We start from the raw sequence: 19,260 nt of genomic DNA on the forward strand, positions 1-19,260 counted from the left end.
ACACTGCGAGCCCGGCGTGGCAACGCGGAAAAATGTGCAATGCATACCGTCTATAGCAGGATACTATTTTCGGGCAGTGCGTAATATCATTGCCCCTCTTGCAGCGATGTTACGGCAGCAAAGTCCTTGATTTTTATGCCAGAATGAGTGTATAGTTCCTAGCCATATCGGCTTAGAAAATCACAACTTTTAATTTCCATCGGTCTTAGTATACGATGTAACTACAGAAGAGTCAAGTTTTAAATAGACAAAATATCGAAACTCTTTAGTCACTTTTGAGCGCAATGCTAATGGTCCAATCAGACTCAATGGACCATGCCAAGCCACGCCAAAAGTGATACCAGCAGACCCGGAGACCGGCCGAATGGACTCCAAAACGGCAAAAATCCAATGCCTCCCTACAGGGGGGCTCGAAAATGAGCATATTTGAAGTGTCCCTTAAATGCATATATTTATTTAATATAAAAATATAATTTGGGAAAGTATAACAATACTAATTGGTAGATTTATAGTAGAATTTAATTCATGAACAACTTACAAACAATCTTAAATGTTAAAGGTGCAATGTGGGACTATTAGAAGGATCTCTTGACAGAAACGCAATATATACCTAACTATATTATCAGTGGTGTATAAAGACCTTTCATAATGAACTGTATTGTTTTTATTCCCTTAAAATGTGCCGTTTTTATCTACATACATGTAAGGGTACCCATGGTGTAAGTCGCCATCATGTTTCTAAAGTAACCCAAAAGGGATAAACTGCTCTATAGAGTGCGTTTTGTCACTACGTTGTCTCAGACGATGACGTGTTTGTCATGTGGCGTCTACCGTATCTTTACTATGCGTCTTGAAAAGAAGGGGTGAGCTGTGGTTTGAGCTGTCTTACCACTAGATGCCCCTAAAAGTCCCACATTGCACCTTTAAGTGCAAAAAATGTTATAATTGCATATAAATAGAGTAGAAAGAATAGAATATATAGATGTTATTTGTAAATGGTTGCAAATGTAATCATTAAATGTGTGATGTGATATAAAATTAACTATATAGTTAATAATAAACAAATTAAAATGGTGATATGTGGTTACATACCCAGCATGAGTACAATGTTTTTGTTGTTATTAGTTGTTAAGCTGATAATACTTATATTAAGTCTTTGATAAGAGCAATATAAATGCTTGTGTTGTCCAGATTAGTGTTAGATAAAAGTATTATGATGTTTTTAATCATAGGATTGATTATATGTCCAAAGCCCACGGCTGTGCTGATCCAGAAGTTGATCCGGCTTTACTTTGTAAAACCTTTAAAATAAAAATAAAAGCATCTCAATAGCATTACTTCATGAAAATTACAATTTAACCATGTATAAGTGATTTTAACAAATGATTTTCGTACCATGTTTGTGAAACGTGTGGCACAGGCGAGACACGTCCGCTCTGGGGTGGCAGGGCTGTTCAGGGTGAACGCTCCAGTTAAACCCGCATCCTTACGGGCAGCAGCCACGGCCTCTTTTATAGCGAAAAACACTGAACTGCCTAAAAACAGACACGGCTCACCGATCCCCTGAAACGACACAGAAAGTTCGAAAATAAAAGAAAGAATGAAGAAAGAAAGATGTGTAAGTGTAAGATGAGTGAGAGTCGATCCCCTTTGAAGAGTAGATGGCGAGAGGGTTGGACGACCCGGCTAACAGGCAGACGTTAAACTTCAGAGGAACGTCGCAGAAAGACGGGATCTTGTATTGGCCCGGCCCACGTGTGTACAACATGCCAGAGGGAGAAAACTTGAGTTCTTCCATTGTGTAGAGACCCAAACCCTGTATGAACGATCCTTCAATCTGACACAACACATATATATTAATATCACAAATAAAAACAACATCTATAATGTCCTGTAGTAGCAAGTATCTTACCTGACCAACGTCGATCGATGGATTTATACTTCTGCCGATATCGACGACCATATCAGTCCTCAAAGTCTATAAGGAAAAAATACACAAGATTATTTTAGTAGCCCAACAATAAAAAACATGCATATAGTACAAATATTTAGGATAATGTATAGGTTTACTCTGTACTCTCCAGTCAAACAGTCCAGCTCGACCTCACTGCAGCACACCCCGTATGTGAAATAAGCATACGGCTTTCCCTCTAGCTTCTCCCAGTCCATATACAAGTCTTGACCCCTAGCCGACAAAACATTCACAAACATCAAACAAGCTGTGGACTGAGCCGTTGGTTGCAATTCGCAAGCTCACATCAAGATGGTTCTAAAAACCAACACTGTACCTTTAAGTTTAATGAAATAAATAAATAAAAGAGATGAGGAAATTTATAGTGGTTTACAATTAAAGTTGAAGAATTTGATGGGAAAAGTTCGAGTTCATATTGCGCACTTTCGAAAACTTTAATAATTTAACAAATCTGACTAATTTTCAGACTCTGCCAAGATCTCATTTGAAGCTCCAAAACGTGAATTGGAATTTGTAGACTGACGGGTTGTTTAGAGGGAAATGTTTACCTGTAGTATCCTGTAGCCGACAAACTAATCTTCTCCAAAAACGCAGTCATTATCTTTAGCGAAAAGATAGTTAGGAGTTAAACCCACAAATACAATAAAACTATTAAAATGCTCCTATTATGAAAGGTTCATAATTGGTTTTGGGAGTCCCCAACAGTAGGTTTACACGCTTGCAAAGTCAAAAAAAAAAAACTTTAATCTGGGTTTCCACCCTTTCGAGGGAACTTGCGCTGCGTCACTGCGGTGACACTTTGGGGACGTCTCCAGGGGTAAGTGCGTCTGAATGTGTATTTCAAATTCAACCAATGGTGAGGCTTAGCAATAAAGACAGGGTGACGCGGGAGCCAGGAGGTATATCATCTGAAATATTGCCAAAGACGGCGTTACAGGGACGCAGGAAGTATAGCAAGAGAGACGCAGCATCTCATTCCCTTTTCAGGGAACAACAGTTACATACGTAACCCGAGACGTTTTCATGTGTCAAACACAACTATGCAAAAAAGCATTTTGGTATGAATCAACATTCGCATTCAGAAGATATAAACATTTAAAGGGAACAGTTTAGCACGTCTGCTTAAAATGTCTAGAATTTTTATGATGCATAAAATAGATTCAAGCACTTTCAATGACCTGTATCTATGTATGTATATTTTCAAAAACTTCCCAGAACCTTGAATTTTCCCCCCAGATTCACAAACTTTCAAGGATTTCAAAGACCCGTGGGAACCCTGTTTAGTTTTCTTATATGCATTTGCTATTTTGTTGTTTGTTCGAAGATTCGTCTTGCCAAACCCCTCCTATGTGTGACTCAGCTCTGATTGGTCAGATGGCCCAGTCCATGATGTACATGAATGTAAGCGGGGATTATGCAAATATGTAACAAATTAAAGTGAATTTGTGCATAAAACAAGCAAAAAAATTGGCCAATGGGATAAGAAAAAAAATCTTGAACTTTTTTTAAACACTTAATTCACTGCAAAAAAAAGATTTTTAAGAAAAAAAAATCTTAGTATTTTTGTCTTGTTTTCAGTAAAAATATCTAATAATTCTTAAATTAAGATGCTTTTTCTTGATGAGCAAAACAACGCAAGAAAATAAGTCTAGTTTTTAGACCAAAAATATGTGCATAAAACAAGCAAATAAATCTGCCAATGGGGTAGGCTAATTTTCTTGAATTTAGTGTTTAAGAAATTTTTTTTACTTGTTTTATGCACAAAATAACTTAAATTTGATATTTTTGGTCTAAAAACTAGACTTATTTTCTTGCTTTGTTTTGCTCATCAAGAAAAAGAATCTTAATTTAAGAATTATAAGATATTTTTGCTGAAAGCAGGACAAAAATACTAAGAAATTTTTTCTTGAAAAATTCAAAAGAAAAAAAATTCAAGAAAAATTTGCTGACCCCATGGGCAGATTTTTTTGCTTGTTTTATGCAGAAAATCATTTAAATTTGATATTTTTGGTCTTAACACTTTGGGTTGTTTTGCTCATCAAGTAAAAGCATCTTAATTTAAGAATTTTTAGATATTTTTACTGAAAACAAGACAAAAATATTAAGATTTTTTTTTCTTGAAAATCATTTTTTTGCAGTGTAGCGGTTCAGACTCGACTCTTTCCATTGTGAGACAATCACTTTGTTTACGGTGCACTTTCAACTTTACAACTTTGCGGCTTGTTTGCATTAATTTACAGCTACATTACACCCTGCATGAAAAGTAATTTTCAAAAATCGATAGTAGGAGCACTTTACCTTCTTTTTCTGTATACTTAAAGATGCAATGTAAATTAAGCCATTCATCTTTAAATGTATTTTCTGTTCAATGCTAATAATAAATATAATAAATAATTTCAATAATATCTAATCTTTACCCAGTTCTGCCATGTACCATTAGGATTCTTCTTTCTGATTGGCTCGAGTCTTTTATACAAAATTTGACAGGCATCCTGTAAAATTACACAATGTTATAAAATAAACTAAGACAAACACTGAATATGATATTTATCCATTCGACTTTTAATGACACACAAAGCTTTCAGTAAGTCATATACGAATGGAATATTTTGAAATATTATATATGGATTTTTTTTGGAATATTATATGGAATTTTATGTATATTCTTCTCAATATTTCTAAATAAATTCATACACAGTCTATTGGTTCTGTCAATCACTGACTTTAGCTGTAGGATTGAATTTTGGGTACCTGTACGGCCATTCCGTTCGCATCCGTACCAAAGGATGCAGCAGTCGGGCAGGTGTTGGGAACGGAATCTGTGCTGGTCTCAGAGATGTGAATGAGAGAAGTTGGGATATTCAGCTCTCGACTGACAACCTGTGAGATTCCAGCACATAAAGTTGTCATCCATCTTCAAACCTTTAACCTCAAAAGATTACAGAGAAGTACAGAAAGCGAGAAGTAATACAGTACCTGCTGGACTTTAGTGTGTAATCCTTGACCCATTTCTATTCCACCGTGGCTAACTAACACAGATCCATCATTATATATATGCACGAGAGCAGCAGCCTTTAATATAAACACATGACAGATTAATGAGAGTTTGCGTTCATGCTTTGGCATGCATACTTTTATCCAAAGCAACTTACAGTGCATTTAAGCTAAGTTCTATTAACATATCAAACATGTTTTTAGTAACAATAACCTGGTTGAGGAAGTTAATTGGAAACCCAATGCCGCATTTAACAGGCACGATGGCGATTCCCTTTTTTTTGTATTGATTTTCCTGATTGAAGATGTCGATGGCCTGACGTCTCCGGTGGATGTCGGCTTTTTCTTTGCATTCTTCCCAACAGCGAACGAGATTCTCCGGATCGAACTTCATCTTGTAGTGAGTGAGCGAGATGTCTTTGTACATGTTTATTTCTCTGATCTGCAATTCAGAAGAGGAAACTTCAAAATAAATTTTGAATACCAATGAGTCGAAAATCGGATGTATAAAAATGCGCAATTAATCTGGTATGTTTGTTAATAGTAAGGAATAGTAATACACGTTCAGTGCTGTAATCACGTTAAAAATGACTGCAATACGATTTTGCCCAGAAGAAAAACAACATTTAATGAGCAACATCCGACCTCTTCGGGCAGGCGGCCGAGTTTATGAGCAACATCGGTGATCATATTGTCCATGACCAGCATGCCCTGGGGAACACCGAATCCTCTGAACGCCAAATTGGATGGCAGGTTTGTCTTGCAAGCTACTGATTGGCCACGCAGGTTTGGTATGTTATAGGCATTATCGAGATGTAATATGATCTTTTCAGCTACCTTGAAAAATAAATGAAAAACAATTAAAAATTATGTTTCGTAATATACCAACTTTTACACAGGCATCTCTGATGGTGACTATACCACATTAACACATCTTACCAATACAGACTCATCCGCCGTGTTTCCAGCATTAAGGTAATATTGAATATCAGCTGCCGTTATTCTCCCGTTTTTCATAAATCCCACCTTTTCAACACAGATAAGCACACAACAAACAAGTAAATACTAATAAAGTCATACAGACTAATGTAATAATCACTATTACCTTATATCGGAAAATAATATATTTCGTGTATTTGCCTTATACTTTCCCAACACTGGGTTGCGTCCTCCGGTTATCAGCATGTCCTCGCCTCTTTCTAATACACATCGCACTGGCCGTCCAGTCCTGGACGTGAAAATAAGATTAGCAAAAATCCCTAATAGGAACTATTTGAAACATAAGTAAACTAATTTTACTATTTCGATCATTAAAATGTGCACAAAAGCTATTGATAATAGCTGTTTCCATTACCCCGCAAATTAAAATAGGGAATTGAAAATGCGTCCAAGGCAATTTAGCATAAACTCTCATATATCGCAAAAAAGTTTTTTCACAACTGATGTGCGTAAAAGTCACACGATCATTCTTTAAATATGACGCCGTATGTTTGATTGAAGTACAAGACAGATCACAAAATATCGCAAGAGCGATTCAGTTGTTGACTGCTCTCTATGCTTGCAAGTGGCTCTCGCTGTATTTTGATGTATGAAGTCGAACACACTCAATGTCATGGTTTTCGGAATCACTTATCGTGAAAGAATAAAATTACGTTTTAGTCACTTAACATTGTTTAATGGAAACGTCGTCATATCGCAATTGTTTTTTGTCGACATTTAGAAAATAACGCTTTGCGCAAAACTTGGAAACGCAGCTGGTTTTGACTCACTTCCAGGCAGCAACGGCGGTAATGGATGCCAAGATGGAGGTTTTGGTGATTTTGCCACCGAATCCCCCGCCCACTCGTTTAACATGGCAAGACACACGATTGGACGGGATTCCCAACGTCTCGGCTATTGCCTCCTGCAACATAAAGACGAAAACAAAGTTAACATTTTAAAAACATTCAAAATATAGTATGCCGCTTTTGGCCAACATCGGCACAACCAATGGGGTGACTTTGGGGGTGTTTTTTCTTTTTTATAATGGAACACTTGGGGAATGTGGGAAACATTGCATCTCCCAAAAATAGTCAGACCCTCATTAATATTATTATTATTATTTCATTCATCTGATAATTTCTATGGATAATGTTTCTGTAAACAAGTCATACCTGTGTAAGTGCAGGATGTTGGGTGGACAAATACACTTTCATCTCCTGCTCTTCCCCAACGGGAACGACCAGAAAACTCTGTGTTTCCAGGTAGAAATGTTCTTGCCCTCCAATCCGAATCTCTCCTATGACACAAGCCATAAATACATAGGAAATATACATCAAGATCTTCGGAATATTTAGATGTGCAAAGCAGTGCAATCTTTTTTTAGGCTATAGATGGTTACAGTAGCACATTTTACCTTCATAGACTTCTTCCGCATCTTCTAAAGCCTTTTCAACATCTCCTCTCCCAATTTTCCACTTAGGTAAGAAGAACGACTGCTTCTCTATGGCTTCCTGCAAACAAGATCCAAGAACAGATTCATAAAAAACATTATGTTTCACAAGAATTCATGAGATGAAAAGTCTCCGCATACTTCCAAAGTAAAGATGCGATCCTGGAGATCTTCGTAGGTGATCTTCACCAACGCCCCCCCACGTTTAGCATGAGCTTCAGAATCTGCAACCACGCCGCAAACCATCTGACCCACACAGGTCACCTGATGACACATTGGACACATGCGATATTTTAAATTCATATTTCTATTTGAACAAATAGTTCACCCAAATATGAAGTCGAATCTCATAAGTTCTTGTGTCTCATTGGTAGTCATCATGTGCATGTTTCGTTATGAGAACCAATGAGAATCAACGTTATTGATGTGCCACCAGATATGAATTTACCATGCTGATCATGTACTGTATATGCAACGTATTGATTGATAAATGTGCTCAAAATATGAACCTTTTTTCTCACAAACATATCGTTTCACATCAGAAAACATGGATTACTTGGTTCAGCTAAATAAAGGAAGTCATGTACAACTGATATGGGATGATGTTTAGTAAATAAATTATAAGGGAATTTATGCAAAATATTCAACAAAAGCAAACCTCGCTTATAGCCAGCAGTTCTTCATCGAAGCCCATAACGTTCCTGATCTTCTTGCCTGGTATGTCATCGGCAATGACCACGTCCACCACACCAGGCAACTTTAGCGTTTCACTGAAGTCGATATGTCTGTTTCAGAAAAAAACAATGATGAATTGAAGTTCAATAGTATCAAAGTAATGACATATGCCATGGACGCAAACATTACTTGAATAGTTGGATGTATTGTATTATTGTTAAAGGAATAGGTTACCCCAAAACAAAAATTTGCAAATTAGAAATTAGAAAATAAGCAATCTTACAGAAGGTGCATACATGCATATGGCAAAAAACTTGATTTCTCTGGCCAAAAAATATGTTTTAAATATATGCTATATACATTTTGAAAAAACAAGAAAAGCTTAAATATATTTAGTTTTAACTTTTAACATAATATATCAATATATATTTCAAAATGTATTTTTGAGGAGCAACAAATACATTTCTAATTTTACAACTTGTGCGGCAAAAATATCTTTTTTCTTGCAAAAAATTTATAGTTTATAAAGTATTTATAAAACATTCAATTTTATAATTTATAATAAAATATATATTTTAATTTTAACCTTTTCAAACCTGTTATGTTTACATGTTTGTAAGATAAACAAAGTTTTTCTTCCATTGGCGTGGATGTAAATGCTTAAAAAATTGTTTGTTTATTTATTTTTAAAATATATTTCAAAATATGTGAAAAATGGCCAAGAAATATATTAGTGAAAAATACATTTTAAAATATATTTCAGAACATATATTTTTTCTAGATTTTGAAATATATTTAAAATTATTTGTAAAAATATATTTTTGCCGTATGGGTCTTTTAAATCTTTTCCCGTCAGCATTTTTAAAAAAGTTGCCAGCCAGCTGCAGCATTTTTTATGATTTTCATGCCTTAAAAATTTTTTTCTTTAAATATATAAACATACAATAATTTAAATGAAAGAACAGACCATTTGCTTTAAAAAAATAATAATAAATAAATAAAACGTTTTATCCTTTCTTCATTTGTTCTCTTATCACCTCTCAAATATGGATTTGGTATTTAAATATATACATTTTTTGCAAAAAGCCAAGAAAATTGCGTTTTTGTAAAGGACTTTTATTAGAAATCTGATTCAGAATGATTTTCAAAACAAACACAGAGCTTTTACTGTTTTTGGTCCTAGTGGGTGCTTCAGTGTTTTATAAATTGGGTAAGAGCACCACCTTGTGGATAATAGCGAAAATATGGATTGCCGTAAAAATTCGACATTGGCAAGGAAGCGTATTCTCTTCGTCAATGGTGGGAAAAGAGTTAAGCTTAATAATAACATTGGATAATGCCCCATTTTTAAAGCTCAAAAAAGTGCATCCATCTATCAAAAACAAATTCATACAGTTATTAAATATCTTCCGTGGTAAAGTGATGGGTTTTTGTAAAATTGGGTAAGAGGTTTGACCTCAACTCTCCCATATACATGCATGCTGCCGTAGTTAATAAAGCTTAAAATATAAATGTTTCCTTAAAACATCACCACTGGAAACATTTAAAGAAAGTCATTAGGGCATGCAGAACTGTGCTTTGTATCTGGAGTACGTGTGTGTCTCTTACGTGATCTTGGCGTGCGCTCTGGAGCTGGTCACGATCGCTAGGAAAAGTTCACCGTCGATATGCGGTAGATCGTCACAGTAAACGGCTTCTCCGGTCGCCTGGCTCAAAGCCGTACGGTGAACCATGGGGCGACCCACTGGATCCTGTGCCGACTGACTCTCTAGGACATTCTGTGCACATAAACTCACTATTTCCAACACTTTTCAACATAACATACATGCTCTATACATTATTCAATGATAGAGAGTGTTAAACCTGAAACTCCTGGTAGCCGGGCTGAATGTGTTTAGGTAGAGGCTGGATTGTGCTTTGGAGCTCTTTGGGTATTTCCTTTAAAATCACATTCTGTTAAACACAGACATTACACATTGATAGTAAACAACCAAATATGTTTCCAAATGATGTTCATGTGACGTAAAAGACTCCATATGAGATCGTGTGTACCTTCTCTTGCAGGTATTGGAGAACGAGCAGGTTGAATTTAAAGAGCAAGCTAAGGGTCAAGGATCTCCGGAAGTCCACCTTCCCACCCGGAGCCGACACCATCAGAGTTACGTCATCCATCAGCGCCCTGTACCCGTCACTTAATGTTGCCTCCTCCCAAGGCCTTAATAAGGACCAAATACAATGCTATTTCTAAATAATAGTGTTATAGTCAAGACCACCTGAACCAACACCAAGACCTTTAGGGGTTGACACCAAGACCAAGGCCAGACTTTTAATGTTAGCCAATTTCCTTACTAAATAAAACTGGAATATTTAAGCACATATATATGTATGTATATGAAATGAAATCTGTGCATTACCTTCCAATGATTTGTTTGCACACGCCCTCAGCACTGACAATAGTTGTTCCCACTCCTCCATAATAAATGCTGATGTCTTTTACCACACTTGAGTTCTCGTTGAACCAAACACGCATCCCGGCGTTGACCGTAGCCAACGCGTTCTCCTTACGTGGAGCATGTCTAAACGCATGCACAACCTCATCCTGGTGAAAAGTGTTATATGTTATCAAAGAAATGTCTGCAATCTTACAGTAATAGTTATTCTTCTTATATTCACCTTTCTAGAAGCAGGAATAAAAACAGACAGGATGATCTCATTTGGCTTCACAGCTGTTTTTGCGAAACCCAAGAAGAAGTCTTTATCAATCGGCACTCTTCGCCGTCCCTCTGTAATGACAAATGGGCAGAGTTAAGACTTGCAAAGTACAAAACCAGTGAAGTTCATAAAATAAATGATCTCACCTTTAGACAGAGCGACCAGCGTGCATCTCCCAGCAGCCAGGACAGGGGTCAGATCAGAGTTTGGATATGCGCTTGCAATGTTGCCTCCCAGTGTCTACATATAGACACATGACATGAAGCTTTATTTAAACGTGCTTACCATGTATGACTGGTCATTTTAGTTTATTAAAGCTAATTACATTCAGAAAGTGTTTGAAATAAACATGGTACATGTTAAAATAGTAGATAACCATTTGGGCCTTGATATGAAAGGTGACATGACCTGCTTTTATTATATTTGATAGGTGGACAGATAGATAGATAGATAGATAGATAGATAGATAGATAGATAGATAGATAGATAGATAGATAGATAGATAGATAGATAGATAGATAGATAGATAGATAGATAGATAGATAGATAGACAGACAGACAGACAGACAGACAGACAGACAGACAGACAGACAGACAGACAGACAGATGGACACAGACATAGATAGACAGACAGACAGGCAGAAAGGGATAGACAGCCAGACAAAGACACTGACTGACAGGAATAGATAGACAGCCAGACACACACACACACACAGATAGATAGACACAGGCAGAGACAGCCACCCAGGCACAGAAATAGATAAACAGGCAGAAAGGGATAGTTAGACAGCCAGCCAGCCAGATAAACCGAGAGACAAACAGAAAGACAGATAGAGATAGATAAACAGCCACCTAGACACAGATAGATAGACAGACAGAGAGACAGACAGACAGACAGACAAACAGACAGGGATAGATAGACAGACAGCCAGACACAGACAGATAGATGGTGTAGACAGACAGACAGACAGCCAGACAGATAAATCGAGAGACAAACAGAAAGACAGATAGATAGATAGATAGATAGATAGATACAGACACATAGACAGACAGACAGACAGATAGACAGACAGATAGATAGATAGTGTAGATAGATAGTGTAGATAGACAGATAGACAGACAGACAGATAGATAGATAGTGTAGATAGACAGACAGAACAAAGACAGACAGATAGAAAGAGATAGATAGACAGCCAGATAGACACAGATAGACAAACAGGGATAGATAAGACAGCCAGACACAGACAGATGGCCATATAGGCAGACAGACAGAGAGACAGACAGACAGATAATGTAGATAGACAACAGACAGACAGACAGAAAAAAGACAGACAGACAGAAAAAATACAGACAGACACAGACAGCTGGCCATATAGGCAGATAGACAGACAGACAGATAGACAGATAAGGATTGATAAGACAGCCAGACACAGCCAGATGGCCATATAGGCAGACAGACAGACAGACAGACAGACAGACAGACAGATAGATAGATAGTGTAGATAGACTGACAGACAGACAGACAGACAGACAGACAGACAGACATACAGACAGAAAAAAGACAGACAGACACAGACAGATGGCCATATAGGCAGACAGACAGATAGATAGACAGACAGACAGACAGATAGACAGATAGATAGATAGACAGACAGAAAGGGATAGATAGACGGCCAGCCAGACACAGACATAGATAGAAAGACAGACAGACAGGCAGAAAGGGATAGATAGACAGACAGACAGACACATAGACACACAGACAGACAGACAGATAGCAGAAGGACATGTATATCTGGACAGAAAGACAGAGAGATAGACAGACAGACAGTCAGCTACACAGGCAGGCAGACAGACACAGATATGCACAGATAGATTAGATTAAAGTTTAATTTATTGTTGACTTAATATTGTATTTATTGCGGTGTATCTGCTATTTAGAGTCTGCTTCAAGGTTATAGGAGTATTCATTGTAGCTTTTCTGGTTCAGTAGCAGGAGCAATAAACTTTGACCTAAACTGGTGTGTGAACATTTAATTAAAAAAACATGTGATTTGAGTTACAGTACAGCCACATTACGGATCTGTTGTCCACCCAAGAGGTTGATCTGCTGCAGAAGAGCTCTGAACATGTGTGTGTTCTCTGGAGGAAAAGAAACAATGCTCTTCTCCAACACACTCTTCACAACAGACATACTGCAACCTGCACCGACACAAACACCTACAAATACAAAACAATCTCCTGATGTGCACTGCATGCATGTAGAAGCAGAATTGGTCATCATTTCTGTATAAAATTGAATCATTTAAATAAATGCATAATTGTGTTCTTATAGAACATCATGGGTTCGATTCCCACTTACTTTGGACAAAAAAAGTCTCTGCCAATATATATAAATGTAATATTTTGCTATTTGTGATGACATCATCGCATGGCGTCTCAAGTTTGGTTAGGTTTTACACACAAACACACCTTCCGGTTTCTGTGTGACTTTGAACAGTTCATGAACTCGTGTTGGTGATATGAGAACAGGATGAAAGATACCCTTGAACTTAATGTCCAGACCTGGTGAAAAAACAAAAAAACTTCAAAAAGATAAATGAATTAAACTGCTAATTCAACTAGAATTGAGCAAAATACAGAAGAAATCACGTTAAATTAGTCGAAGAGTGCAAGCTGGGCACGAATGTAACCTATGTTGGTGTTTCCCATGACAATAGGGGCTTGTGGGTGATCTGCTTTCAGCTGTAGCAGCTCATCCAGAGATCCAGGTGAGATCCAAGTCATTCTCTCTCCAATGAACTTCTGAGAGATTCGTTCCTGTGACTCTGCCAATCTCTACACACACCAAAAATAACACCACAATACACAATAAATATATAAAATATGTTGTGTAAGCAGTGCAAAGGTCAAGGGTTTGAATCCTAGGGAACACACATACAGATAATACCCATACAGCATAAAATACATTTTCAAATATAATTTTAAATATATTTCGAAATAAAGAAAAAATATATGTGCTGAAATATATAAAAAAAATATTGGTATTTTTACAAAAAAAAATTATTTAAGCTTTACTTTCTTCAAAATGTATTTAGCATATATTTAAAACATATTTTTGGTCAAATAAATGAATTTTTGCTATAAGGATAATGTGTGGCTTAAATGCATCGGATAAAACTGTCTGCCAAATGCATGAATGTAAATGCAACCAAATCCTAAAATAAATCAGCCAAACTTTCCCTCACATTTGAAATTAACTCAAGCAATATTTCCATTTTCATTTATGCATTTAGCAGATAGATAGATAGATACAAGCTATAAAATGTTATCAGTATTTGTGTTTACCTAGTAATCAAAACCACCACCTTGGTGTTGCTCATGCAACGCTCTACCAATTGAGCTACAGGAATACAAGACTTGCATAACCTACTAAATACTATAACTAAGTAGGTTTAACAAACCATGAGCTCGGGAGGGAAGATGAGATCCTGTGTGGGGTCCAGCGGAAGCAGGCCGTCTTTATTAAACAGCTCTAGTTGACCCTAATAAAGATAAAAAACTGATGGTTGCTTATACAATAGTACAGTAAAGATGTGACAACTAGCCCCGGTTATATACTGCATGTAATGTAATGTATGTTATCTGCATCAGTCATTAAAAATCCCATATTGGACCAACTACTTGGTTTATGCGATGTTTCCGGTGATAAAAGCCAGTTTGTGAATCAGTTTAATCAATATATTGCCTAAGTAAGTCATTTTTACTGCAAGTCAAAGTCCAACGATCAACACACAACAACAGTAAATGCATGAAGTGACACACAAACACACTTACATTCACTACAGGCCCCACAGATCCATTTTCATTGGCCATGCAGCATGCAGTGCCATTTATCTGGCAACACTTCTCACTCGGAAAATGAATTTTTTTTTTAAAAAATCATAAATAAATCATTTCAATGCCACAATATGCTATTGAGAATTGTATTAAATGCAAATATGGTAAAAATAAACCTGCAACACAAGTAAATCATTCATACTGTTAGCAGGGTAGTTAGATAACAATCTTATATAAGATGTTTAGTTGACTCTAGCATCATAACTGATCACAAACACGTTATTTCCCAAAAATGCTTTTAGAATAATAAACTTTACGTCAAAGTTCTTCAGGGATAAATCAAGTGCATTAGAAATGGTTAGATAGAGAAATGAATAAAAATGTAGTTTGAAACAAATCTGATCACAAGAAAGCCTTGCCAGGCGGGTGGCACATGATTCAGTCCCCAAACCGAATCACATTAGTGGTGAACCCAAGTGGCTCTGTTTACCTCGCAGAACGTCCTGTAACCATCAACGATAGGTCGATACCCCGTGCATCTGCATAAATTACCTGCAAAGCAACATTATAATTGTTTTTCAAGATCGCTGTACATATGTGAGATCATGCTTGTACAGTAGGTGGCCATACCAGCGAGACCCTCTGTCACCTCCTCCAAGGTGGGTTTTGGATTGTTCCTCAGTAAAGTGTACATGGACATCACCATACCAGGCGTACAGAACCCACACTGAGAGCCGTGAGCTTTTGCTATACGCTCCTGATAAACAAAACAAATACAGATTCATATGTCATATGGCAGTAATAGGTGGATCTGGATTAGGTATGATCTCACACCTGGGCCGGGTGTAATTTGGTTTTGGTGCTCCCTATGCCTTCGACGGTCGTCACGGCGGCCCCGTGAAGTTGGCATATGGGAAGTAAGCAGGCGTTGACGGAGAAGTGACTGATCGGTGAAGAAAATATAACTTATCATGCATTTGCACAGCAGTTTATTATGCATGACACCGTAACTAACTTAACCAAATTTAAGTGAATGAAAGGATACCTAATGTTTTTGTTTTGAGAGTGGTATCTGGACACCATTACAGTACAGGCTCCACACCCGCCTCCACCACAGCCATACTTAGTGCCTGTTAACCGTACTACACACATACACACAAAAAGTCAAGGTTGTAATGCATGACATTGATTTACAGTGAAAATACATAATTCACTCTTATCTCAAACTTCAGAATAAATAGCGGCCAGTGTTTGGTTTTATTTGGGTCAGACTGCAGTAAGCAGCAGACATTTTCAGACCCGTAATAAATGTAATATCAATTTGCATCAAATGCATTACCAGGAAAGGTATTTCAGTGGAAATGTTAAGCTAGTCCAGTTTATAAAATATTAAAGGGATAGTTCACCCAAAAATGAAAATTGTCTCATCATTTACTTAGCCTTACGTTGTTACAAACCTGTATACATTTCTTTGTTCTGATGAACACGAATGAAGATGTTTTGAGGGATGTTTGCAACCAAACCAATTTTTCCTACTTTGGAAGTGAATGGGGCTCATGATCGGTTTGGTTACAAACAATTCTTAAAATTATTTCCTTTGTGTTCATCAGAACAAAGATATATATACAGGTTTATAACAACAGAAGCATGAGAAATGATCATTTATATTTTCTTATATTCTATACCTGAATATAAATTATAAAAAATACCATAATATAAAGGTTGTAAACAACTAAAAAAGTTATTAATGTCCAAACAATTGCACAGACACATTTATATAATCCTTTCTTATTTACCCATATGGCAAAAATTTATTTCTCTGGCCAAAAATATTTGCTAAATACATTTTGTAAAAAGTAAATCTTAAATTAATATATTTTTAAATTTTAAAATATATTTCGTTTTAACCTTCATATATTAAAATTTATTTCAGGAGCAACAAATACATTTCTAATTTTACAACCCATACAGCAAAATATACATTTTCCCTAGCCAATATAAAATGTATAAAGTATAAAATGTATAAGTATTTATAAAATATACAATTAAAAGTGTATTTTTGCAGTTGAAAATATATTTCATTTTAATGGTATGTTTACAGGTTTGTAACACATTTTTCATTCAATGTGACGTGAATATAAATGTTTTAAAGTATTTTTATTTTTAAAATATATTTTAAAAAATACAAAAATTTGCCAAGAAATATTTTGTTGGAAAATATATTTTTGTAAACATATTTCAAAATATATTTCAGTGCATTTTTTTGTATATTTCTAACTATATTTTAAATTTTATTCAAAAAAATTTCTTTTCTTTTTGCCATATGTGTATCTTCTTGATAGTAGCATAATAATAATAAAAAAATAAGTAAACAAATACATTTTTTCCTGAGATAAGGCAGCAACATAGTCTCCGGATCTGGGTTCTTCTCCGTTATCTGTTTTTAGAAAAAAAGTATAATAGTTGAAATGCATGTGCATTATATCATGCATAATATATATATATATATATATATATATATATATATTCATATAGACTTAATGCAGATTACAAGGGGAAAAATGGACAACATTAAAACTTTACAGTGCAACATTACAACCTTCAGATTTTATACAAGTTACATTTGTGTCACTTTTCAAGTAAAAGTGTTGCAGGTGTGCATGAAAATCACCTTTTTCCCGTTGACATAGAAAATCAAGCCATCTTCTAGAGTTTGTTCAGCCATTTTCATAAAGTTTATGCACACTACGAACAGAAAGTGCAGAATGTGATTTCCTGTGAGACTCCCACAAAGTCCGCACGATTGAAATAAAAGAGCTGGAATGGCAATATTAAGGCAATGAAATGGGCGGAGCTTTTCAATACAAAGGTTGTCAGTGAATGTGCAATTGCGATGGGTTTAAAAATAATTAAAAACGTAAATAAAACCATTTTTTATCATGTCTTGTCAGTTAAATTGTTATGATTTATCTTTATTGTTATTAATGTTAATTATTGCATATAAACAACCGCTGAGGTACACTACTGCGCACTCGTTGTCATGCAGTTGTTACCTTTCTCATCGCTAGCAGGATGAACCAATCATGGATAAGTATTTTAAAACGTCATATTACAGTGATTGCGTATGCAGACTTCGTTGTGAATGCAAGGTACGAGACCTGTTAACAAATTAATTTAAACGATGATAACTTTCAGTGTACAAATAAATCTACTTAAAGATAAAAACGCAATGAGATTTGAATGCAAATCAATGGAGAATTGGGATTTATAAGCCGTTGAGCGCCTCCTCGTGTAATTGATCCATCATTACAAAGGAAACACATATCAAATGGGACACAATAAAGGAAAAATATAAGTTTGAGGCAGTTGTTCACCATTACGAAAAGTTATGAAACATTTTGGCACGAAGGTCTGATAACCCTTTGCATTTAATTCAGCCGCACGTGCCGTCTCAAATAACAGCGAAATGCTCTATGCAGTTATTTTTTATGACATATTGCAATTAATAAATGCAATGCAAATTATATAAAATGGATAACTAACATGAAAAAAATTAGTATGGGACTACTTTAGTATTTACACTAGCAAACTAGTAGCCACTTATTCGTAATAGTTAATATTAAAGTATACTATGGTATTTACTACAGTTCATCAATTCGCCATATTTAATACTACATAATAGCCTACTATAGTATACATTACCAAAATGTATTAATTACTAATATACTTCATTATATTACAATTTAATTCAGTTTACTATGGTAAATACTGAAAAATATTACAGTATTTTTTATGTTGAATGCATATCAAAAGTAAAACAATGCAAATAAATAAAAACCTTAAAAATATTAAAGTTTTCTAAGAACTTCGTCAATGGTTTGTTTACTAATCTGACCACCAGATGTCGCCATAAACCCGAATAATAATTGTATTTTTAAACCTTTAAACCTACTTTTTGACTTTGCCTTGATACTTTTTGACTTAAAGTTACTTTTAGTCACTTTGGATAAAAGTGTCTGTCAAGCATAAACATGTACATACAGTGAAAATAAGTGATTTTTACTATTAATATGTGAAAACTGGTAAAAAAAACTTCTCAAATAAAATAAATATATATTATTTTCATTACTTTTTTTACTAAATATACACTAAATTTATGTGCTACAAAATATACGTTTTAACTATTAAACAAACAATTTATTTAAACAAAAAATAAAAAAAGCTTTTTTTCTTCAATTTTACTTTACAAGTAAAAGAAATTTACAAGTAACCAAAGGTGGTAAAAAGTATAAAATATAGTAAAATGTTACCAGGGTTCGTGAACTAACAATGAACAATGCTTTATCAACATTCAATTTTTTAAATACATGTTAATTTTAACAAATGTATCTGTAAACATTATAATTAATGCAATAGAAACTATGAACAAACAATGATGAATTGTATACGAATAAACTAACAATAAAAAATATGTTAGCTCGTTTACAAAATATTTAAGAATCCAAAATAGAAATATATTTTGGATTATGTTTACAAAATATATTTTCACTGATATATATTTTTGAAATATATTTTTAAAATAAATACATTTAAAAGCATCCTCAAGTGCAATATGTCGGATTTGTTCTGGAAGCGTTGG

At 35.2% G+C, this 19,260-nt stretch overlaps 1 protein-coding gene across 1 annotated transcript; it reads right to left on the reverse strand.

Moving 5' to 3' along the window:
* Positions 1 to 501: 501 nt before the first annotated feature.
* Positions 502 to 17,543, reverse strand: LOC129452672 (aldehyde oxidase 3). The gene is made up of 35 exons (XM_073861852.1): positions 17,293 to 17,543; positions 17,001 to 17,058; positions 15,667 to 15,763; positions 15,456 to 15,564; positions 15,252 to 15,378; positions 15,112 to 15,173; positions 14,619 to 14,696; positions 14,246 to 14,326; positions 13,475 to 13,619; positions 13,254 to 13,346; positions 12,850 to 13,001; positions 10,931 to 11,024; positions 10,746 to 10,855; positions 10,487 to 10,671; positions 10,125 to 10,287; positions 9,936 to 10,025; positions 9,681 to 9,850; positions 8,056 to 8,182; positions 7,539 to 7,661; positions 7,362 to 7,458; positions 7,120 to 7,244; positions 6,736 to 6,869; positions 6,107 to 6,194; positions 5,906 to 5,992; positions 5,612 to 5,803; positions 5,181 to 5,408; positions 4,949 to 5,044; positions 4,724 to 4,852; positions 4,390 to 4,464; positions 2,521 to 2,573; positions 2,071 to 2,185; positions 1,913 to 1,978; positions 1,642 to 1,837; positions 1,396 to 1,556; positions 502 to 1,301 (listed from the first exon to the last, which is right to left on the reverse strand). The coding sequence occupies exons 1-35, from the start codon at positions 17,350 to 17,352 to the stop codon at positions 1,239 to 1,241; spliced, it is 4,029 nt and encodes a 1,342-aa protein (XP_073717953.1). The 5' UTR covers positions 17,353 to 17,543; the 3' UTR covers positions 502 to 1,238.
* Positions 17,544 to 19,260: the final 1,717 nt, after the last annotated feature.

This window comes from Misgurnus anguillicaudatus, chromosome 23, assembly GCF_027580225.2.
Source record: "Misgurnus anguillicaudatus chromosome 23, ASM2758022v2, whole genome shotgun sequence".
Taxonomy (NCBI): Eukaryota; Metazoa; Chordata; class Actinopteri; order Cypriniformes; family Cobitidae; genus Misgurnus; species Misgurnus anguillicaudatus.